The following is a 25,524-nucleotide window of genomic DNA, read 5'->3' on the forward strand; positions in this document are numbered from 1 at the left end:
TAAGCTAATGAATGCCTGGTCTCTCAATTTGGACAAGTATTGAAGAAATTAGAGCAATTCTACTGCTGGTTTTACTGGTTTTTCTGGTTTTTCTGGTTTTTCTCAAAACAGAGAAGGGGGTTTGACAAAATTGGTATATGTACACATCTTGGTTGGTGTTGATATGCAACATTGAGCTTGTTTAGGTGTCAATGCAAGTTATCCACACTTGATTGAACCACTACATTGCAATTTGAAGCCTTGGAAAGCGCGCCAAATTAGGGTACCTTGGACTGCGTATACCAGTTCATTTTGGATGCAATCAGTTTGATGTTCTACATCAAAAGTGAAGTTCATTGTGTACATTGGAGTATCTGGAACACTTATAGGAGTGTGGTTGAGCTAAGAAAGGCTCATTTACAGATTTGGACATGTGCGGAAGGTGCATTTGCATTGATCAAATATGTCGGATAATCCAGTACAAATTGTGGGTGAAAAGTTGGATAGGAAGAACTTCCAGGCATGGAAGTACAGGATCAAAAGTTTTCTGAAGGGAAAAGGTTTTTGGAATCTTATTACAGGTGCGGAGCCAAAGCCGAAACTACCTTGACAACCTACACAGCAATAGGTTATAGCTCATAAGCAATGGTCAGAAAGAGTATACAAAGTGTTGCATTATCTGTCTATATGTATTTCGGATGCTATACTCATACATATACATGATGCTGAGAATCCCAAGGATGCATGGGATACATTGGTAAAGCTGTTTGATACACAGACACTAGTGCTCGTAAGTCTCAGTTTGTTGCAACAACAGATTCATAATGTGAAACGGAATAGAAGGAGTATCCATGATTATGTACAAGAGATAAAGAAGTATGCAGATGCATTGGCAACAATCAATGCCCCCATGCCTGATGATGATTTGGTAGACATTACCTTGCGTGATCTTGGCAAGGAGTATAAGTCTTTTGATATATCCATCTCGGTTCGGAGTACAGGTTTACCAGATTTTGATGAGTTGGTTTCACTCTTGCTTGTTGAGGAAATCAAACTCAGTGATTCTTTTCATGATGCATCTACCAGCCATGATGATAATGGCAGAAATCAGGCTTTCTATTCCCAAAGAGGATTTAGAGGCAGGGGGAGATTTGCATCACGTGGCCGTGGTAATGGTTGTGGATGGTAGGATAGGTCACCACAATAGAATTTTCAGCCTACATATGGTGCTAGAGGTGGTCGTGGATATACACCTCAGAGAGGCAGAGGTAATCCTCGTGGTAGAGGACGTTGGGCAAGGCCAACAAACATCTATGCAAAATGTGGAATGCCATTACTGTGAGAAATTTGGTCATATGGCACGTGATTGTTTCTGCAAACAAAATGATTTGAGAGGGGGTAGAGCACAACATGGTGGACAGTATGCACAACATGGTGGAAATTATGCATCAAGTAGTAATGATGGTAGCGCAAATCACTTGTTTGCCATGAAACATGTTGTGGGATCTATGATGTCGAATGGTGAAAATGATGACACTTGGTATATGGACTCTGGAGTATCAAACCATATGACTTGTCATGGTGAATGGTTTGAGCATATGAAGCCTATGGATGTGAAAGGCTATGTGGAGACAGGAGATGATACCCAACATGCCATTACATATGTTGGAAGTATACCATTGGTTATGCACAATGGTGAAACAAAGTCTATGGCAGATATATTGTATGTGCCTTCTATTACAAAAAGTTTGGCCTCAGTTGGTCAAATGGTGGAACAAGGTTTACAGGTTCGTTTCAACGAGCATGGTTGCTTCGTTGTTGAGGAGTTCAAAAATGGATGTAGAGTCATTGCCAAAGGCAAGAAAGAAGGTAGGTTATTTAAGCTGGATGCTTGTGTGTGGACAAAACACATAGTGTGTCTTGTGTATTATGGATTATGGCTTTATGCATTGTGTGAGAAGGGAGATGGCTTCCCTCTATGGTTAGGGTTTGCAATATACATTAGGGTTTGCTCCTGTGTGTGTGTCTCCTCTCCCTCTACCTATTTTTCATCATTGACAAGGGCAGAGGAAGAAGGTATGGCCATGTCTTCAGGATGGTACGGCTGTGTCTTCATGGAGTTTTTTTTTTTGTGCACCCCATAAATAGGTTTTGTACCTTAAGGCTATGTAGCCAACACCCCATTGCGAGTTTTGTACTGACTCCTTGCCAAGTTTGCTAGAGTGAAAAGGTAGCTCCAATTTGGTTTTGGCGAGGTTGGTAGCTCCATTCGAAGTGTGGAGGCTTCCATGGAGGGTGTAGCTAGGATTGGAGATGCAAGATTGAGTGGGAGTATGTCGAGGGATTCGAATGATAAGTGGTAGGGGAGTAGCCAACGTCGAAGGTATATCACTGTCAGGGACAGTGGACTCCGCGGCTGGTGGATGGTCAAGGGCTCTTCTTGAAGCTTTTCTTTTCGTTTGTCCGTGCAATAGTAGTGGTGGAAGCTATGTTGGGCTTCCATTGAAATGTTGGTAACTTTGGGATGACCAGGGTAGGAATGGTGTACCTTGGTTGTCGGGGGACCCAAATTTTTCAATTGCCTTCATGAAAGTTGTGAGCTTGGAATAGAGGCTTAGGGATCCACCTGTAAATTAAGTAGTCTTTTGCTGGGCAAGGCCGAGGCTATGGTCGATGATGATACGGCCTCGGGGAGCATTTTTATCGACAGTTTTCCTATACCTTGTGGGCTTGTGGTTGTTGAATTGAGTGCCGTTCGAGAGGTACGAGGAGCTGGTTTTGCTGGTGCTTAAGTTTGGGAAGTGAATCGGTGGGGGATCCATAGAGTTGTAGCACCTTCATAATATCCTTGGGCTGCGAGGAGCTTCTTGGATACCCAGGGGTGAGAGTTCCTGCCTTGTGTGCCACGAGGCCGAAGGTGTTCCTGGTGTTAAGGAAACCCTACCCTAACCGTGTCATGGGAAGTTGCCTATCCACCAAGCACGAGCATGGCTCAAGACCTCCACCATAGCTGCTCGTCACCATTGTCCTCCTACACTCGTCGTCACACTGAAGCGGTTGCTCTAATCCAATGGTGTGTGATACAAGCTCTCTCGCGAAGATCATGTGGGATCTCCGTGGAAGAGAATCGCGTTTCCCTCATTAAATGACGGGATTTACAATATAGCACAGTTGTCATAGGAATGTGTTAACCAATATGTGTGTGGTTAACATACTCCCCTTCCTGAAGTCGATTGCGTCCTCCATGCATAAATCCAATTTAGTAGGAATTACACTTTTAGAATAAAAGAACTTCTCTTATGCATCTAATTTATGCATAAAATCATTTATGATGAAAATCACACTTTTAATATAAAAAATATCTTTTATGCATATGTTTATGCATACAAATCTTTTATGATGAAAATCACTCTTTTAATATAAAAGAATTTCTTTTATGCATCTATTTATGCATAAAATTTATTTATGATGAAAATCATACTTTTAATATTAAAAAAATATCTTTTATGCATATGTTTATGCATACAAATCTTTTATGATGAAAATCACTCTTTTAATATAAAAGAATTTCTTTATGCATCTAATTTATGCATAAAATCCAATTATGATAAAAATCACACTTTTAATATAAAAAAATCTTTTATGCATACAAATCTTTTATGATGAAAATCACTCTTTTAATATAAAAGAATTTCCTATTTATGCATAAAAATCATTTATGATGAAAATCACACTTTTATAATCAAAATAACAATTTCAATATACTTCCTTCTATGCATGTAATTTAATTCTAAAGAAAGTAACACTTTTTTAATAAAATATTTTTAGTATGCATTTTTCTATACCTAGGATGAAAAATAACACTTTAAGAATACATATACGAAGGGAATTACTCTTTTTGAATTAAAAAAAAGTAAAACTTATTTTACACAATTTAAGAAAAATTTCACCATATCCTCCTTTGTATGGGTGACCATTTTTCAATTTTTAACTCTCTAAAATTAATTAGAATTTCACCAAGAGTATTTAAATCACTCTAATGTAAACATTTTCTACTTATTTAAGAGGAACATTATAAAAAACTTGAATTCATCCATTAATCATTCATCTAGGATAAAGAATGGTTGGATTTACTAAAGAAGAGAGGGGAATGCCTTTTTCAATGAGGCATAACATCATATTCATTATAGAGAAGACAAAAATCATAAAAACCATAAAATTTAAGCATACATGGAAATTTATGTATTTCCTTACTTCCATTCATCAATTAACTTCAATAGCATTAAAAAACCATTCCAATTAAGCTTCTCAAGCTTGAGAGGGGTTGAGAAGAGAGAAACATTGAGAAATTATGGAAAAAGATCAAAATTCACACTTTACCTTATAATTTGCTTGATTCTTTGATCACGGTAGAGGTCCCCAACCAATCAATTGGTTTGGTATGCTGATGGAGCCACCAATGGAGATTGAAGGAGGGAAGCTCCAATTTCTTCAATTTGGAGAGAATTTAAGAGAATAGTAAAAATTATCATTATTTCAGCATAATTCTGGCATAGTATAATTCTCCTTTTTTTTACAAAGAGCTCAGGTTCTATTTATAGGAGAGGGAGACTCTAACCAAGACCAACTGATTTCTAGAATTTTTCAGATTCAATTTGGTCAAATTTGGACCAGATTTGGACCTAGTTTAGTTCCTTTTTTATTCGGTTTGATCCAAGACAGAGGAGAGATAAAAATATCACATTATTTTTTAGTTTAAAACTCATTCAAGCATGTGAAGTAGGCGCCTCCTTGAAGGGACTCCCCTTCCTTACACATGTGTCAAAATGGAATCATTATACCCAAAATATCTCATTTTTTTAGTAATACTCATAGTTTTTTACTAATAAACCTTGTACATAGTCAACTCTTCATCTTATGTGGGCATTTACTCATTTTTGGTTATTTTCTATTATGAATTGGATTTATCTCCTCCCCACACATGGATTGATCCTATTGGCCCATAGGAACCTTAATTTAAAATTTTTCAAAAATTTGGACCCCTAGGATAAGGCCTCTTGAGCAGATTATACTTGATTTCTAATGCACCTTCTAGAAATCTTTTTGAACTTCTGTTTCAGGGGTTTATGTAATTCTTAACTATCATTAATCAATTAACTTCAATAGCATTCATCAAATTATGTAACTCTTCACTACCATTCATCAATTAACTTCAATAGCATTCAAAAACCATTCCAATTAAGCTTCTCAAACTTGAGAGGGGTTGAGAAGAGAGAAGCATTGAGAAATTATAGAAAAGATCAAAATTCACCATTTACCTTACAATTTGCTTAATTCTTTGTTCACGGTAGAGGCCCCCAACCAATCAATTGGTTAAGTATGTTGATGGAGCCACCAATGGGGATTGAAGAAAGAGGGAAGCTCCAATTTCTTCAATTTGGAGAGAATTTTAGAGAATAGTAGAAATTAGCATTATTTCAGCATAACTCTAGTATAGTAAAATTCTTCTATATCTTTTTTCAAAGGACTCATGTTCTATTTATAGGAGAGGGAAGCTCCAACCAAAGCTAAATGAATTCTAGAATTTTCCAAATTCAGTTTGGTTGAATTTGGACTAGATTTGGATCTAGTTTGGTTACTTTTTGATTCGGTTTGGTTCCATTTTGATTTGGTTTGGTTCAAGAGAGAGGAGAGATAAAAATATCACATTATTTTTTAGTTTAAAACTCATTCAAGCATGTGAAATATGCACCTCCTTTAAAGAACTCCCCTTCCTTACATATGTGTCAAAATGGAATCATTATACCCAAAATATCTCATATTTTTAATATTGCTCATAGTTTTTTACTAATAAACCTTGTACATTTTCAACTCTTCATCTTGTGTGAGCATTTACTCATTTTTGGATACCCAAAATATCTCATATTTTTAATATTGCTCATTGTTTTTTACTAATAAACCTTGTACATTTTCAACTCTTCATCTTATGTGAGCATTTACTCCTTTTTGGATACCCAAAAATATCTCATATTTTTAATATTGCTCATAGTTTTTTACTAATAAACCTTGTACATTTTTAACTCTTCATCTTATGTGAGCATTTACTCATTTTGGATACCCAAAATATCTCATATTTTTAATATTGCTTATAGTTTTTTACTAATAAACCTTGTACATTTTCAACTCTTCATCTTATGTGAGCATTTACTCATTTTTGGGTATCTTTTTTTACAAATTGGATTTATCTCCTTGCTACACCTGGATTGATGCTATTGGCCCATAGGAACCTTAATTGGACCATAATCCAAATTTTTTTGAAAATCTAGACCCTTAGGCTAAGGTCCTTTATACCCATTTTCAATAAATTCTAATTGCACATTGGAAAGTTCTTTTTGAATTTCTGTTTCAGGGAAATTCGTTTTAATAATATGAGAAATTTTTCTATCTAAAAATATTCAAAATCTGAATATTCTCTCTCTAGAATATTTTCTCTCTCTATGTCAAAATACTAGATGGCCTTGAGATCGCTATAGTTACTTTAATGGTAGCAAAATCAAACGCTACTACGGACCTCTCACAAAGGCCACCTTAAAATCCATCCATGACAAAAAAACAAGGAAAAAAAGACCATGAGGATATGAAAATAACTGTGCAAGAAGAGGCCAAAGCGAGGCAAGCCAAGCTGAGGCAAAAGCATATCATGGTCAACATGGCCCAAGTGGTCGATTTCGAAGAAGAATATTGGGAGGTGAAGCCAGCTTGGTTGTGGTTAGGAATGACCACCCCGACCAACTTTGTCCAAAAATTAGCTCTTGTTGATACAGGGTCTAGTTACAATTTAATGTCATATGAAACATGGCGTTCCCTAGAGGACACTACACTCTGAAAGTAGCCCCAGCCATTGTTATAACAGTTTCCTCACAACATGTTCATTGCATTGACACAGTCATACTTTTATTCCACATTGGAAATAATCCCTTGGAAGGGAAGTTTTATGTGATGCCTGCAAGAACAATGCATGAAGAGATCCTCCTCGGCAGGGAGTGGATGGGCCATAATAGATGCAACATCGACTGGGATGTACGGACAACGACCCTACAATTGGCTTCTGGGGCCATGTTACCATTCTAATGACAGATGGAGAGCCAGTTCCCATTGCTTCCCCATGCCAAGCACTCCCATTTCCACCATCCACAAGTACCCCAACACCTCACCCTTATCACTCCGTTCCCCCAAAAAAGAGGCCGCTCAACATGCCATCCACATCAATGCCTCTCGCACCCACACCACCACCGACAGCATGCTCTCACATGGCCAAATCACAAGAAGTTGTTACCCCACCAGGTCACACTAACCCAACTAACACTACTAACCATACTAACAAATCTCCACAAGGTTTGATATCTCACCCACTGGGTGCCCAAGCAACTTCTTGCAGGAGGACAAGGCTACTATGAGGGAGCATCTCAATTGTGGATCCCCAAAAGGTCCCACCATTCCCCTCACCAACAGGTATCCAAAGCTTCTCGTCTCCCCAGCATAGGCCCCCCCCCCATCTACCAACCTCAAGCCTACAGGGTATAGGATCGATGCAAACCTAAACTCTCTTCAAAGCATTCCGACCCTTGACCAAACCCTAAACCCATGCACTTAACTTTTTGGTGGATCCCAAAACCTCTCCTCTATGCCCAACATTTCTATGAAGGCAATCATACCATATGGATCCCCAAACCTCTCCAACCAAAGCTCCTACCTCATGTCACACCACAGTCACCCACACTTCAACGGCGGGTACCTAAGGTCACATCTGCAGTGAACATTACTCAAGACAAAGGAAAGCAAAAGGTCTAGTGTGACACACCCACCCCCAGGCTACCACTGACACACCTTCTTACAAATATACCTTTGACGTCAACAATTCCTCAGCCTATCATTCAGAGACTCGATAGGACTGCAAAACTCCCTTCAACCCCCTCAACCCTAGCTACTTTCTTGCCACCCACATCGGAATCTCTTCAGGAAGTGCCACCCCCTACTTCACCATTACCTAATTGGAATAGACTCCTCTCTTTGGCGAACTGGGCATGCAGTTAGTACAAAACCCATAATGGAGTGTTGGCGGCATAGCCTCTATGTACAAAACCTATTACAGGGTGCACAAAAAAAAACTTCCCACCAACGGTCGTTCCTTTCTCGGATTCTAAGTGCCACGGCCATTCCTTCGTCAACCACAAAGCCCCTAGCCGTTCCAAGTTTCGCACGGCCATTCCCTTCTCAGATTCTGGATTGCCACGGACGTTCCCAATTTGGAACGGCCGTTCCTTCTCCCACCCACTACCATGGCTATGCCGACTCTCTATTATTCAAAGCCCCCGGCCGTTCCAACTAGTTTTCACAAGCCCACGACCGTTCACCCAAGTTCGCATGGCCGTTTGCTCAACTTTCCATGCCCGTTGACTCACACTGCTCAACTTTGCATGACCATTCTCTCGAGTTTCCATGGTCGTTCTCTCGCAGTCTCTGACTTTGCATGCCCATATGCTTACAGTCGCACGCCCGTTCCCTGAACTTGCCATGCCGTGTCTTCCTCACAGACCCGCACCTACAGAACAGGCTCAGCCACCCCCAAGCCCTACGCCCGTTCCCTGAACTTGCCATGCCGTGTCTTCCTTACAGACCCGCACCTACAGAACAGGCTCAGCCACCCCCAAGCCCTAGGCCCACATAGGAAGAGCTCACTGCCACCACTGCTGTAGCTGCAGAAGCCACCAAGAAGGCCAGAGAAGAGGAAGAGGAGCGCTAGAGGCAGGAATTCCTTAATAGAAGCTTATATGAGACACCACCCCCCCTGACAGATTCACAGAGATGCCTTCTCATGATCAGGCCAGGCCTTCCTCCCCCCCCCCCCCCGCCGGTGACACAGAATATAGTCAACACTCTCCGTTGGGTTCATGCAGGGAGTTTCAGTTCCAGTTAGAATTATGTAGAGAGAATCCATGTAGCTTATCCATGTAGCTTGCGGAGATGTCCCTAACTTTGCCCACGGATTTGCCATGGCATGGGAACTAATCCAATAGATGACAGACTACATCTCTCGATAGCAAGAAGTAGCACAAATTTCATAGAGGGAAATGCTATTAGCCAAAGCCCATGAGAGAGCAGTGTATGAGGAGTTATACCATACCAACATACAGTTCATGGAGCTGCAGTAAAGGTTCAACCAAAAAACATAGTAGTTGGGCACTACTATCAACAAAATCACTAAGCTCTAGCAATAGTTAAACCAAGCCCATGTAGCGGCCACCAACAACAGCACACAAAGAGTTTACAATCATTGAGGGACTGCATCAGGAGGCCATGAGCCAAGCCCAGACAATAGAGGATGCTCTAACCCGCACCACCACAGATTTTGCAAAGCATCGCGACTTAACAGAGGCTATCATCCATCGCCTATATGAGTAGCTCGGAGATGCTAAGGCTCGGGCTGCCCAGCATCCATCCACTCCATAGGCTCCTTCGTCCAGCTCGCTCGACCACAAGGTGGATGCACTCATGGAGACCGCCACACAGAGCTTCCCATTTTGGCATTCCCCCCTCAAACCCCTTATCAGCTTCTTGATTTACAGTTTCGAGCCATCCGCCTTAACCTTCTCCAACACGATATATATATTGAAGAGCCCCTCTCTCGCCCACAGTATACACATGCTCTATCCAAGCTCCCCATAGATATCCTAACTCTCATCCCCCATTTTTTCTTCCAGGGGGGGCTACTCAACTTCCAACACCCTCATGATCTTTTTGAACTCCCCTTCCACCCCCTTCAAGCCACCCTCACAACCTGGAGTTTACTACTTCGCTATGGCTTCCCTGTCTCGCCAGAGCCCAATCTGTTGATCTCATGGATTTATCTTTACCAAATGGGCTCCCCCTCATCTCTAGCCAGGCGCTACCTGCGGTACCTCTACACAGCTGGCTAGCACGTCTTCCATGACACTTACCTCTCCCTCCTAAATGATCCTAGGCCACTGGCATATGCCAGCTCAATGACACACACATTGCCTTCCCATGGGAGTACAGCGAAGATGAGGCTGCCCCGCCGTCGCAGTCGACTTTTTCTATGCTCACGGTCCCCATGCTACCATCGTAACTGGTCCTTCCCTAGACGACAACGATGATGGCACTGATCGGTAGGGCGGCTTGCCTCCTCCACCCCCACGATCTTCTTCACCACCACCCCCTCCTCCCGCATCAGGCTCCTCGTCTACACCTCCTCACGCACAACCCCCACCCTCACCACCCCCCTCAAGCACCTCCACTCTTCCTCTTTTTTGTGCCCAACCTTCTTCTCCCCCCCCCCCCCCCCCCTTCACTTTCCCACTCCACCCCAAACCCCCCTCACCACCTTCACTATCCCTTAACTTAGGAATGCACACAACATTCTGGGATATACCCTCCACATCCACCAAACCCCCACCTTTTATTGACGTTGGCCTCACCACGCGCCCTTCATCATCGACACCCCCTCCACCTGGCGCCGGCTTTGCAACCAACCAACCCACCACTCGAAAAAGGAGAGATCCCGCCACCACCACCATCTGAGTGCGAGAAAGTTGACCCTCTGCCAAACCCTTTGAATTGGCGTGATCCTCTAGACTACCCACAGTTTGAGTAGGCCATCGCCATCCTGCTTGGTCGACAACTCCAAAATCACCCCCATCACCCGCATCACCGACCGCCTCGACATCCATTCCCTTCCCCTGTACCTCGACACCAAGCACACAACCAGGCGGCGTGACCACCCACCACAAACCCGCGTGGATACCACCGGCCACCCTCCAACTGCTCATCCCATAACATTTGATCTCATGGGCAAGTAGTCAGCCTAGTGATAGCCCTTCCTCAGCAAACCCTTCATATGGGAAGTCTATTGTAATGCGCCCTGCGCACTGAGGATCAGCCCCAATTACCTTCCCATTCGAAGACGATGGGCCTAGAAGATGTTCCACGAAGAACAACAACAAAACCCAAAGTTGCAATTCAACTTCCCATGGTTTGCGCCCCCATCACCACAACATCCATATACTGAAGAATCCATGGTCATGCGCTTCCACAAATTCATCCGCCTCTATGACCAGGTCCCCGACCCAGCACGGTTATTGCCATGATCTGATTATTCAACCTCATCACCTTATTGGAGTTCTTCCTGACATGGGACCATTACTTTGAAGGAACCCAAAGCCTCGCCTTTGATATCAACAAAGGGACCACTCTCAAGCAGTTGTTCGGCTACTACAAACGAGTCATATGGATGCCTGCTTGGCGGCTCTAAACTTTTGAACATATGATGGAGACGACCTTCTGGACCAGCTACCGCGTCTTCCATTGTGCCCCTCCCGCTCCTACCTCATGATGGGACTTCATCCGCACTTTATCTACTATAGATAACTTCTTCAACCAATTTCGAGGACGGACCTGCAATCAGGAGGGGGGTATGTTTAACCACTCTGGTTAACATGACCTTTCACACAGCTACTATACCTCCTTTGTAACTCATCTTTTTGTAACCGCGCTAAGCATTAATTTGTAAAAGAGACATGGGATGACCGAGCTTACGGCTTGTGTAATGCCGATCAGGAATTGATGTACATAGAACTAGTTAAACGAGGAAGACTAGTTTTGGGCCCCCATTTGTAACTGGGCGGTCGGACATTGTAAATATGGGCTCATGTATATAAGACATTTTATGAAATATGAAATGGGACAATCCCATTTGTCTCAATTGAGTCTTGCCTTCTCTCTCCCTCCCTCCCTCTCTCTCTCTCTCTCTCTCTCTCTCTCTCTCTCTCTCTCGCTTATGGTGGCTTGCTTGCTTGCTTGTGATTGTTGGTGTATGTGAATAGGAATGGTGTTGCTCTCCATTCTCTCCTTCTCATTGCTCTCCACTTTTTCTTGTTTGCATACGATTGTCATGAGGTAGAGGTTGAGCTCTCCATAGCTCCTTCCCTCTTGCTCTACCTAGCTTGCTTGGATCTCTCTTTGGATGACACAAAGAGAGTGTGGAATGAGCTCCTAGCGGCCTCACATCGGCGGGGAGTTAACCCTAATAGGGTTGGCCATATGCTAATCACCAGATTCGACCCTTGCATACACTTCCTTCTTCTTCTCTCTTGTGCTTGTGAGGTAGTATGTTATTCCATTAACAATTACTCCCCTTAGTAGCGGTACCAAAAATGTTATTTCTCACTTTAGCCTTTCCTAGAAACATATTCACAAGAGATTACCTCAGTAAGCTACAACTGTCGTGGAGATATTTTCAATGGCTAAGCTCGAGCAAATTGCTTTAAGAGCTCCAAACCTACGTGCGTAGTATTTTGTGTTATTGTCTCCTCCCACAACATTGTCACATCGTCACATTGGTGGATTATAGTTCCTCGTCCCTCCTCTCACCTCAAACTAGTCATACACACTCACTAGCATGCATTAAAGAAGATAATTAGTAAGAGGATTAGCAAGAGCAAGACTCCATTACAATGGGAGAGTATATTACATTATGAGACAAAATGACTTTTATATACGGGGCCATAAAAGTATTCACAAACTTAAACTATGGTTGATTGGTGCCCAAGGCTCATAAGTGGCCTATTACATATACAATGCTTAATCTCATAATACATACGCAAAGTACATTCATAGGGAATCTATTCTAGCTTATTGCCACATGATCTTGGAGTAGAAATCACCATAAATATTTCATCAGACCATTTTCAGATGCCCATCCAAGTTGTAGATTTGGACATTGTTACTTCAGACATTAACCATAAATGCTTTTAGCATCTCCATCTTTGCTATTTGATATAAAATTATAGTGGCAACTCTTGTTAACCCCAAAATGGGTTTTAAAAGTATAAGAAGAATAAGAATGAGAAAAATCATAAAAAGGGTTTTGGTTTTTGGATTACCTCAGCATTCACTAGTTTTTGTCCCACCCTTGCAATTAAATTCTTTTATTAGATACAAAAGGTGGAAAATTTCCCCTTATATTTGCAATGGATTGATTAAAAAGTGTATGATTTTTTATTAAAATGTGTATCAAATATATTAACAGTTGGATTATACTTTTTATCCACTTACTTTTGGCATCATTCTTTATGAGTGTTTCCCTTCATAGAGACCAAAAGGAAGTTAATGCCTTTGCCTCAACACTTTTGTATCATTAATAGACACATTGGTTTCTTTATTTGTTTCCTTATGATCTAAAGTTGAAACATGTGATGTTATATTAAAACTCACCTAATGTGAGATATCTAATAGTTTTTTTGGATCAATAAATGCTTAGGAGATGGCATGCCCTCCCTATGGAGTGATTTGGTTTAAATCAAACTTAATCATTGATCTAACACACAAAGATTGAAAAGAAGCTCTGTTTGTAGGAAGGTTGAAGGAAAGGTGGCAAGTGGAAATGTTAGTGTATAGTCCTCTTCTCTTTACCATGCCAACGAACACACCTATCTCTACTAGTGCACTTGACCATGTAATCTTATATATATATATATATATATATATATATATATATAGAGAGAGAGAGAGAGAGAGAGAGAGAGAGAGAGAGAGAGAGAGAGAGAGAGAGAGAGAGAGAGAGAGAGAGAGAGAGAGGCTTGGATTGTGAAGAGGTTGGAAATGGCCTTGAGACAATTGCTCTCAACCAAAGAGAGAGAGGGGGGGCTTGGGTTATGAATAGGTTGGTAATGGCCTTGAGCTAGCTATTCTTATACAAAATTAACTGTAAGAAACACAATAGCGAAAGTAGGATCTTCACAACATAGAGCACTAAATTGTAAAGAGAAGAGAGTAAACAATATTGTGGTTTGAATTTGATTACAGAAACTGATGGTTGTTTACCCTACCTATATGCTCCAAGTAAGGAGCTTTGATGGTGATCTAGATAAACTCTTGATGGTGGATGTCTTTCTTACAAGAGCACTTAAACATAATGAACTCATGAGGACAAATAAAGGCTGCCAAACTAGTCTATATATAGTGTGCCCATAGTTCGTATGAACATAGGTTGGCTATGTTAGCCAAGCTAAGTTAATAAAGGTTGCCAAACTAGTCTATATGTAGTGTGCCCATAGTTGGTATGAATGTTGGTTGTGGCCATGTTAGCCAACCCACAACATGGTCTAGAATGACCAGCCAACCAACTATATTATCCAGCTAGAATCATATGTAGCTCCCACAACCATCTGAGGCCATTTGGATCCTTGAACAGACCTCACAACCCAAGAATAGTGTGTCCTTGGTTTGATGGTTTAATGTCCAGTGCTCACTAATGCAGTCAAATTTCTTGCACAAGCATGCATCCTACTTGGTAGAGTGCTAAGTTTGCATAAGCTGTTTCCTAACCATATGGCCACATTTTATCACCATCTAGTATCAAAACTGGGAAAACTATTGGGTGCTCACCCACCATAATGGCTCCTCCTCGTGTATTGGGCCTTACAAAATAGAGCCCATCCATCACCAAAAGTACTAATACAAGGGTGGATCACTGAAAACATGCTTTTTCAACACCTCTCCTCAATGTCCACAATAGTAGGTGAACTACCTCTTTGGTCCAATGTCGAGTCAATGAATACAATGCTCTAACAAATCCCTCCCAAGAGCCTTTAGGGAAATATCTGCACAATTCTTAGTATTCTCTCTCGTTAGGCACTAGGCAAGATCAACCTCTCCATTCATGATAAGCTCACACACATGATGATAATGTATCTCAATGTGCTATGTACGAGCAACATGAAACATCGGGCTCTTAGCAATCACCAAGAACCCGATGCGATATTGTACTTCAATGTGCTTTGTGAGAGCATAAGACATCGGATTCTTGTTGGTAATCATCAAACTTTAATCGTCACACAGCAACACTATTGCTCCCTTTTGAGAAACACCCATGTCTCCTAAAATCCTTCTCAACGAGACTACTTCACATAAGCAAAGCATGTTGTACTCAATCTCTATAGAAGAAAGTGCCACTATAGGATGCTTCTAATCAATCCAAGATGTAATTCCAAACCCAAAAAGAAAACAAGAACCAAAAACCTTTTTTTTACTATCATAATCTCCTACCTATGAGTCACAAAATCTAGTCAAGGTATTTCTTGATGTGTAAGTGATGCCATACTCAATGATAGCTTTGATGTACTTTAACTTGTATCCCTTCCTTCTAATTTTTCTCTCGTGGTGTGTGTGATTTGAGAACCTGCTAAGGACACCAACTGATGTTAGGTCGAGCATTGTATAGAAAGATCAAACTCCCTACCAACTTTTTGTACTTCTTCATATCCACAATAAATGAAGAAGCATCTTTCATAGATTTCTTTGTATCAACCTCCATGGGTGTAACCATTGACTTGCACTCAACCATGCCAAATGCCTTTAAAATTTCTCCTACATACTCTTACTGTGAAATGAAGATTCTATCTGACTATTGCTAAACATCAATCCCTAAACAGAAATGCATAAGCCCAAGGTCTATCATTTCAAAATATGAACTCATCTCTTGCTAGATCTTCTCTTCATATTTCACCATCATAATGGGGTCATAAACATATTGCTAGATCTTCTCTTCATATTTCACCATCATAATGGGGTCATACACATATTGGATAATGATCGCGTGTACTACTTAGAGAAAGTATATAAATTTACATTTGATAGGCTTTTATAAAGTATGTCTGGTACCATGTCCGAGGGGCATGTTTTAAAATCGGGCCCACCATATCTCGAATCTCGGTGGTTGTGCCACATAAACCTCTCCTTGTTGAGGGTGGTCATTCAAAAATTCCACAGCTAGTAGCTGTGTAGGAGAATGTCTCCTAAAAGTCAAACCCTTTAACCTGTGCAAAACCCTTTTCCATGAGCCTTGCCTTGTACTTATCCTTAGAGTTATACTTGACCTTTAAAACCCTTCAACCTATGCAAAACCCTTTGCCATGAGCCTTGCCTTGTACTTATCCAATGTATCATCAGAGTTGTACTTGGCCTTCCAAACCCACTTAGTATTAATAACTTATCCAATGTACCATCAAACTTGTACTTGGACCTCCAACAACCCACAAATACTATCTCCATGAGATTCCAAGAGTGGTTTCTCATACTTGAGTTGTACTACTATGACTACATGGCCCCCCTCTAATTTGGACTCTTGGAATCCCACTTGGTTTTGGATGAGTCTAGAACATGCATAAAATAGTCACAACCAAATGTCTTGAAATATGCAACTAAAGATTTCTTACAAGAATAATCTTCTTAAGGTGTCATGCTCTTCATTGTGTGTAACTCCTATTAAGAATATTCATTGTAATGTTAACTGCCTCCTCAACCCAAAAAGAATTTTGCATTCCTATTAAGGATATACACTACAACGTTAATTGTGTGTAACTCCTATTAAGGATATACACTGCAATGTTAAATAACTCCTTAACCTAAAAAGAATTTTGCATTCCTTTATCTTTTAGAATAATCTATGCCATCCCCATAATCATGCTTTCACTCTATAAAACACTATTTTGTTGTAGAGAATAACTAGCAAATCTCTCTTGATTCTATGCAATAGGCATTGAATTCACCTACTGATGATGTGAATTCTCTTCCTCAATCTGTTCAAAACTTCTTTAGCCTCTTTCATGTCTCATTCTCTACAAAGCTTCAACCTTATCCCAAAGAAAATACACCCACATCTTCCTATTGAATTCATTAATCTCAGTAATAGAAAGTGGGAAGAAACACCAAATGCAGTGGGGTTGGCATTTCACCACAAATATCTACATGGATAAGCTCTAAGGGAGCCTTTGTACAATTCTTACTTTCTTGTGAATATGTAATAAGATGCTGCTTACTCAACATACAAGCTTTACATACATTTAACATCTCTAAAAATACTAGCATATGTTCCACAATTCCAATCCTTTGCATCTCTTTTAAGACTACAAAGCTTAGGTGCCAAAATATTTCATACCATAGCTTGCTTATCCTAACATCGACTCAGTCCATAAAAGTAGATAGCTCAAAAAAGTTGTTGTTGTGCTAGATTCCTCTCCATACAGCATTGATATTAGCATCTGTGATGATGGCACACCAGCCTTAGTAAAGAGACATTGGACAACTTCTTAATATCACCATTGCTAGAAGCAAAAAAATGGTATCTACTTCCATGGCTGGGCATGGGAGCATGATATTTGCTTCCATGGCTGGGCATTTGGCATCCTTCCCAATCGGTACCAGGATGGACTCCCCCACAAGCTTGGAGAGCTATACCAACCCTTTTGACTAGTCGTATGTTAGGATGCTCCATTATCAATGATCTTTACACCATCACGTGTGCTATGGAATGTTTGACTTTGCATATATCTCTTCAATGCCATAGAAGAGCTTTAATTTTGCTTCATCACTATTCTCAGACTCCTTCAAAGACTTCAAAGTGCCATCCTTCTCATCTTCTTCCTTCAATCTTCAAAATTCCTTGAAACTTCTCTCTCTCTCTCTTAGTAGCGTGTATCCTTGAAACTCCTCTCTCTCTCTCTTAGCAGCAAGTATCCTTGAAACTCCTCTCTCTTCTCTCTCTTCTCTCTCTCTCTCTCTCACTCTTTTTCTCCTAGGAGTGTGTATCCTGATGGATCATCACGTCCAATCAATAGGTTAGGAAGACCTTTAGAAGGAGAGACGTTGAGCCCACGTGGCATTTTTGAATTTCAAAAAAACAAATGTAAGAGGGTACTGCAGTGCTTTTTAACTCAAAATTGCAAAAGCGTGTCTCCGGACAATTGGCCGACTATCCTGCTGTTGAAACTTGAAGACGACAGAGTCTAGAGAACGCCATGTTCAAAGTGTTCAACCCCGCAATCTATTCTCGGCAAGCTCGCCATTGCAAGATCCGTGGACTCGTTCATTCCGTTTGTCTCTTCTGCCTGTAGGTGTTTGTCACTGCTCAGAAGTGAAGAAGAAGGCCTCTCATCATCAGAAAGCTTGCTAGGGTTTCTGGCTATGCCTATGCCAGACGATTGACATCTGTGGCACCCCATCTCCGGCTACAGAAGACGGTTGAAATCTGTACTTCTCAGAAAAACAAACGGCTCGCTAGGTTTTTCGGCTATGGCAAGGAATTGACATTTTCGGCGGTGGCCAACGGTCGAAGTTTGCTAAATCCAGCCCTTCTCAGGTTTCCTGTAACAGACCATTGATAAGTCTGGCACTTGCTAGGGTTTCCAGCTGTGGCAGACTATTGAAGACTGCTTTGCTCCTTGTTAGGGTATTGAAACTGTGCTATCGAAGCGAAATCCAGATTGTCCAGGCCACTCTGACCTGGTTTTTCTGCAGGAGGATTAGGGTTGGTCTCTGCCGCATTGATTAGGGCTAGGTTTAGAAACGACTGAATCGAGGATTTGCAGAGGCAAACTTCGTGAAATACGGCTTCAGGGTTTCGATTTAGGGTTTCCTCCACAGGCTAGCATCCTGTCTAGTGTTTTCGAAGCATGCCCGTCCCTTCTCGCTCCAAGTCGATTGGCAGCTTCGCGAGAAATGATGGTTCAGAAAGGGACGTTGATGGCTTCAGCCTGGAGAGTTACAGCGGCTCTTCTTCCTCTTCTCACCTTGCGAACCTCAGGTCCATGTCGAGAGGGAAGTTGTTGAAAACCTCATTGGAGCAGCGAGCAAAGCAGGGAAACAGCGAGGTCAGAAATCTAAACTCTAACATTACCATGAAGCAAGGTGTTAGCCATGACAGCATTGAGCTTTTAAGTGCCAGATCTACACATCCTTCTGTACAGCGGCGGCAAACCCTAGCTGCCATTCCTAAAAGGCTTATGCACATAGAAGAAGAAGATGCAGCAAACATGGACATATCTTTTAGCAAAGGCCCCCTTCTTCTTCCTGTTGCAGGAAACCCTACCCTCAGTCCAGAGATAGTTGGGGGTTTGCAGTACAAGACCAGTGCAAGTTGCAGGAGACCTTACAAGCCGCGCAACAGCATCGACAATGCTGATGTTTCAAGCTACAGGCCTGCTAAAAAGCTCGCCCTGGAGCCTATGCAAGAGGATGGGAGAGGTGGTCAGGCGGACCGGATTAGGGTATATGTGAGGCTCAGGCCCATGTCAAGCAAAGAGAAAGACACAGGAGCTCGGTGCTGTGTAAGAGCAGCAAACGGGAGAGAGATTTATCTGACTGAAATGGCTCTAGAGTCTGATTATTTGAGGCTGAAGAGATTGAAGGGCCGCTACTTTGTGTTTGATGGCGCCTTTCCTGATGATGCAGGCCAGAAAGAAATCTACTCTTCCAGGTCAGGCTTTTCCATGATTTTTTTCCACATTTTTGTCTAAAGCTTCTATATGCTGATAGCATTTCTATGATTTTGTTATCAACTTTGATGATGACAGAATTTCTGTAATATAGTTGCATATTCTGCAAAAGAGACGGGTCAACTGCCATGGTTTCCTAACTCTTGTTTCTGTGTATCTAACAGCACAGCACAGCTTGTTGAGGGGGTTTTGGAAGGCCGAAACTCCTCTGTCTTCTGTTATGGAGCAACTGGAGCAGGGAAAACCTTCACCATGCTTGGAACAGTTCGTGACCCTGGGGTGATGGTACTGGCTCTCAAAGACCTTTTCACAAAGTTGAAACAGCGGAGCAGAGATGGGGAGCATTCAGTGCGCCTCTCCTACTTGGAGGTGTACAATGAGACAGTGAGAGACTTGCTTTCACCTGGTAGGGCATTGGTACTCCGAGAAGATGCAAAGCAGGTAAACTACACCCTACTTATAGGAACTTTGATTCTATCGTAAAGATATATCTAAGCCTTTTATTGCCAGGGTATTGTTGCGGCTGGACTGACTCAATACAAAGCATTTTCTGCAGATGAGGTAGAAAGTCTGCTGCTCTGCTGTGAAATGGTATTGGGAGCTTGGCATTGTGCTTAAAAGAACAGATTTCATTGCTATGTGCAGGTAATGGCATTGCTTCAGCAAGGCAACCAGAATAGGACAACAGAGCCTACTCGTCTGAATGAGACTTCTTCTAGATCCCATGCCATCTTACAGGTGTTTCTGTTTTTCTCTCACAACATAAAAGTGTCAGATTTATGTTACCTGGTATATTTGAGAGTCTTAGCTTACATGGCTTGTGAAGGTCCTTTGGCTATTCTCTATTGACTTACCCAAGCAAGCGTCATCTCATACGTGGGCAGGTGATTGTGGAATACAGCACCCATGTGGACTCGAGCCTTGTGACTCGCATTGGAAAGCTCTCTCTCATTGATCTGGCAGGTTCAGAAAGGGCCATAGCAACCGATCAGCGCACACTAAGATCCTTAGAAGGGGCCAACATCAACCGTTCACTGCTGGCTTTGAGCAGCTGCATCAGTGCTCTTGTAGAAGGCAAGAAGCATATACCTTTTAGGAACTCCAAGCTCACTCAACTCCTGAAGGTCAGTATCTTGTCTCTAATGCCTTGTGCTCTTTCTGTGTGCTGAGAACTCCTTATGTACTGTTACATTATGTTGCACACCAAAGTACTTATGTACTGTTACGTTATGTTGCACACAAAAAGTACTTTGTCCTGTTATGTTGTGTTGCACACAAAAAGTACTTCTGTACTGTTATGTTGCATGTTTTTTTAAAATAGGCCAACATTATTTTTCACTGAAGCATTTGAAGTAACTCAAAATGGTCTCTTTCACGCGAACGTTGTGCTCTTTGGATGTGCAAGTCTTTCATTGCTTTGTCTCTACAGGACTCTCTAGGTGGTGCCTGTCAGACAGCTATGATTGCAAATATCAGCCCTAGCAACCTCTCCTTTGGTGAAACTCAGAACACACTGTATTGGGCGGATCGTGCTAAGGAGATTCGGACTAAGGTGAGCTCCCATGAACCTTACCTTTGTGAAGGTTGTGACTTCTTTTGATGGAAAATTATTTAATCATCCTCAAAGCGTGGTTTTCTATACCTTCAGGGTTGTGTGGCAAATGAAGAGCTTCAGGTTCCTGGGTCAGGATCTGAGCAGCTCCAGCTCTTGCTACAAGTGCAGAAAGAGAATCAGCAACTCCGGATGCAAGTTGCCCAGCTGCAGCAGAAGCTACTCACCCTTGAGAACAATGCAATGGCTTCAACTTCAGCAGCTGTCCACCAAGAGGGTTCAGTGGTAGTGGTGGCAAGTCCTGCAGCAACACCGCTGGAAAGACCAGTCCAGAAAGAAAACATTGAGGGAACAGGTACTAATGTTGCCATTCAAGAAAACCTTTCTTTACATTGTACAGAAAAGAAACCAAGTGGGATAACGCTTGACAGCACCCATGTTCCAAAGCAAGTGGGCAGCAGCATGGATTCACATCTTGATTCTCTGGCTCCAGATTTAAAACAGCAAGTGAGATGTGAGGACATACTGTTGAGGACTCCATTGACCCTCTCTTCTATAAAGAGGAAGATCTTGATGAGGAGCCCATTGCCTCCTTCTCGGGATCCTTCCCTTGGCTTCCACTCAACAACGAGGGATAATTTTTGTAGAAAACGGACTTTCTGGGATATCACAAACACAAACAGCCCCTATGCTAAATCAACTTGTCGCAATACCAGAAGCAATACTGCAGCTGAGACCCCATCTATGCTTTTACAAGTAAGCCTGCTTCTATTCTCATCCCATGGTTCCCCATTCAAAAGATTGGTCAGTTGCTTTGATTATATTTTGCAAAAGAGGTTTACAGGTGGTTGAACTTGTTGCAAATGGGTTTTCTTTTTTTTTTTTTTGATTTTGTTGAGTTTTGGTGGTGGAGCAGCTCTGCACACGCTTGCTTTTTTTTTCTTTCTTAAATGTGATTGTTAATGTTGAGAATTCTCTGCATCAGCCTGGTTTCTTACGTGGGCGCCCATCTTTCAACTGAATCACCTGATCGAATACTGTGGATGCTGAGGTATCTGAGCACAGCTCCAGTTGCCATGATCACGAATCATGAATACTGGGCTCAAACAAGTCAATCAAAGCCTCTCACAGTTAAAAGAAGTGGTTGATGGGAAACACAAGGAGACCCTTTTGGAGACACTCTATATTAAGCACTCATAAGCCAGAGTTTAGTTACAAAGTAGGATATATGACATGCCTTGGAATCAAGGCAAGTACTATTTGCATGCACACATTGTCATCTCGCAACAATGTACAGAAGCTTTCATATTTTTGTGGTGTCAGGAGTGAGAAATCTCCTTAACTGCTGCATATATTAATGTCTGGGTAGCCTGCTTCATTCGTATCAGCAGTGTGATAAGATTGATATATTTCGATTTGATGTTGTCCTCAAGAGGGCAGAAAATACTTCTTGTTTCTCCAAAGGCATGGGTTGGTATCCTTCCAGTTTAATATCTCCGTAGTCCAGTTGCAAGAGTTGGTATCCTTCCAATTTGATATTTCCATTGGTTGGCTACAAGTTAAGATGTGAAGTTATGCAAGGGGGAGCATCAAAAGGCCACATTAATTTCTGTTCAAATGTTCACTTTCAATCTGAAGTCCTTTATTATTATTATTATTATTTTTTGGGGGGGGCTTATGAGTGCTAGACTAAAGTCACATTGAGGCTGAAGTTGGTTGGCGATATTGGTTGGTGTGGTGTCTGAATTTTGGGCTTAAGATACATCACTCACCTTGATGTGTCCAGCTAGGTTGCCTTACCGTCTGGCCATGATGCAACATGTGTGTTTAAACAAGGCAATCGTACCTTAGCATCTTTAGGCTTCAAAAAACTTGCTTGCAATTCATGTAAATGTTGGGTACTTGAATCAGTTATTGTTGGCTCTTGCTGCAACACTCTCTCACATGGTGCTCCTATGGCCAGTTTGATATGGAAGAAGCTTGTACAATGGCGCATGGTAAGCTCATGAAGTGTCCCGCTGTAGCAAATCTATACGACGATGTTAATGTTGATTTAGTGCTTTTGTGAAGTGTCACTGCTTTCAATTAACTTACTACCAGTTTGATCATTTCCATCTTGCATGGCTATGCGTTTCTCCCAGAATGGCAGTCCTCATTTCCATCTTGCATGGCTATGCATTTTATCCCAGGATGGCCCTTTCTTATTGGTACTTGTCGGAATGGACAATGTATGATAAAAACTTCACTGAGCCCAGTGCTAGGACATCACTTTTTCTTTAGCACAACTTTATTTACTGTCTTCTTATGTGAAAAGAACTTGGCAACCCAGAAATATCCAGGTGTCATATGATGATCACCACGGTTCTGGTTTAAAAAAACAGTAAAATTACTGAACAATGGGCGGGTAATACGTTAGCTATATTCGCAATAAATTCTACAGTTAGTGTGCGTTGCAGCCAGCACCTGTTCTGTTAGCGGCCCCCTCACCCTAGTACACTGTTGTTAATCATGGTAGTTTGTACTCATCGTGAGGTTGGATGCATCATCTTGCTAGTATTTCACAACCTACAAGCAAAGGAAGAATTCCCAAGCAACCATGCCATGATTGTTGTGGCAACCAAGCAACAATGGCATTGTTGTTGTATTGGATCTAGCTTGTGTCTTATACTGCTCACTATGTCCTAGTGTCTACAAAAGAGAGATAAGTGGTATCCTTGAGTAATAGGAGCGTACCCCTCCTCTAACTTCCAATTTGTATCCCTCCTCTAACTTCCAATTTGCTTCTCGAACTTTCAAATTCTTGCCACATGGCAGTGTTGTGAAACTCTTCCTTTATATAATATATTATATAAAGAGAGAGAGAGATATCGAAATATAGAGAAGAGATCAGCAATACCTCGTAATCAACCAACCATTCAAGGCTAAGACACTCGATACATCAAGTAAATCAAGTAGCTTTGAACTCGAGGAGGCTTTTTGGGCTTGTCCTAGGTGTTGCCCCATCAAAAAATTGTCTCAAACACAATGTGCTCACTTGTAACCCAAGATTTCATGCCATGGATGAAAACTATTAAGGCATTGCAACCTTGATCAAAACAAAAAACTCTTGAGGCTTGCAATAGGTTTTTAATTTAGCTTTGTCGGGTTGATATGACCAAAGTAGGATATGGATGCTCTATAGTTACTGATTTAGAACTTCTAAAAAAATTGAGACTACTTTCTTTTTGGTTAAAAGAAAACTAGATTTATACACACCCCTCTTCCCTGGTTATACACACCCCTCTTCCCTGGTTATTAAAATCCCAACTTTCAAGTATGGGAGTGAGAAAGGGGCGTTCAAACCCAACACCTCCACTTATCTCCACTTATGGATGTGTACCCCTTGTCGAGATACTTACTTCTTGTTTCAAAAAAAAGAAACCTAAAGTTAAAGATTAGAATTGTTAAGGCTTTTCCGTGTATATGTAAAACAATTCAACAGGACTCTATAGCTGTTCACCGAAACCTTTGTGGTGTACGTATCAATGTGGTTCGCCTTTTGAGAAGCTTTGAAATTTATATCACGCTTGTCGTTTGAGCATGCAATGATCGATCATCTTCCTTAGTGCCTGCTTGTCTGTGCTTTCTTCGATCGCTCTGATTTTTTGTGCTTGTCGTTAATATTTCATGTGTTGCTTTGTGATGGCTTGCTCCGCTTTGATCCGCTTCTGTCTCTCTGCCTTATGTCTCTCCATGCTTTGAAATGTGCTTGCTACATGGCATCTATAGGTTTCCTCTTCCTATAGTATCCGTGCTCTCATCGTTCCTTCCATGCTTCATTGTGCTCTGCCACTATTTTACATTGCTATCATGTGCAGGACACAGCCTCCTCTCAGAGATTTGTCCAACACATGCTCCCTGTCGAACTTATGTTAATCAAAACATACTACGTTGCACAAGAGAAGGAGAGAACAATGCCATGCAAGGGTAGATTCGGAGACTAACACTTAGCCAACCATAATGAAGGTTAACTCTTCGATGTGAGGCCACTAACACTTAGTCAACCATAATGAGAGTTAACTCCTCGATGTGAGGCTACTAGGGTCCACTTGTGTCACTCAAATGAAGATCTCCAAGCTAGGTAGTGAGCAAAGAAGAAGGGAGCTATGGAAATCTCTACCTTCACTCAATGCCAATGTGTATACAAGAGGGATCTTGAGAAGGAGACGAGAAAAAGGAGAAGAGAAGAGAAGACAAGGCTCATCCACTCGATGCACACACTACAATCAAGCAAGAAAGCGTTCACCAACACACCATAACCACAAGAGAGAGGGAGAGAGAGAGAGAAGGCAAGATCCAATCGTGGTAATGGGATTGTGTCTTTCCATATTTCATAAATCACTTATATACATGAGCTCACTTTTTACAATGGTCGGTTGTCCATTTACAATTGGAGAGCGAAAATTGGCTTCCTAGCTCTATATACATCTAAGCTCATTCTTACGACCGACATTACATAAGTCGTAAGCTCGGTCATCCCATATATCTTTTCTCATTAAGCACTTAGTGCGGTTACGTAATAATGGATTACAAGAAGAACAATGATGTTAACCAGTGTGGTTAATATACTTCTCTCCCTAATTTAGATCCGTCCTCGTAGCTAGC

General features: G+C 41.6%; 1 protein-coding gene across 3 annotated transcripts; it reads left to right on the plus strand.

Annotated features, from left to right (window-relative positions):
• Positions 1 to 17,789: 17,789 nt before the first annotated feature.
• On the plus strand, positions 17,790 to 22,529 carry LOC147610563 (kinesin-like protein KIN-8A). 3 transcript variants are annotated; one of them, XM_086786020.1, is made up of 9 exons: positions 17,790 to 19,309; positions 19,493 to 19,769; positions 19,839 to 19,889; positions 19,974 to 20,066; positions 20,213 to 20,452; positions 20,758 to 20,880; positions 20,977 to 21,235; positions 21,374 to 21,636; positions 21,866 to 22,371. In XM_086786020.1, exons 1-9 carry the CDS (start codon positions 18,507 to 18,509, stop codon positions 21,899 to 21,901), a joined length of 2,145 nt encoding a protein of 714 aa, XP_086642146.1. In that variant the 5' UTR covers positions 17,790 to 18,506; the 3' UTR covers positions 21,902 to 22,371. The 3 variants fall into 3 exon arrangements, with proteins under 3 accessions (XP_086642146.1, XP_086642145.1, XP_086642144.1); XM_086786019.1 differs by having other exon boundaries at positions 17,791 to 19,309; positions 20,977 to 21,636; positions 21,866 to 22,529; XM_086786018.1 differs by lacking the exon at positions 21,866 to 22,371 and having other exon boundaries at positions 17,791 to 19,309; positions 20,977 to 21,781.
• Positions 22,530 to 25,524: the final 2,995 nt, after the last annotated feature.

Source organism: Cibotium barometz, chromosome 49 (assembly GCF_041138505.1).
Source record: "Cibotium barometz isolate CiBa-2024 chromosome 49, ASM4113850v1, whole genome shotgun sequence".
NCBI classification, from domain to species: Eukaryota; Viridiplantae; Streptophyta; class Polypodiopsida; order Cyatheales; family Cibotiaceae; genus Cibotium; species Cibotium barometz.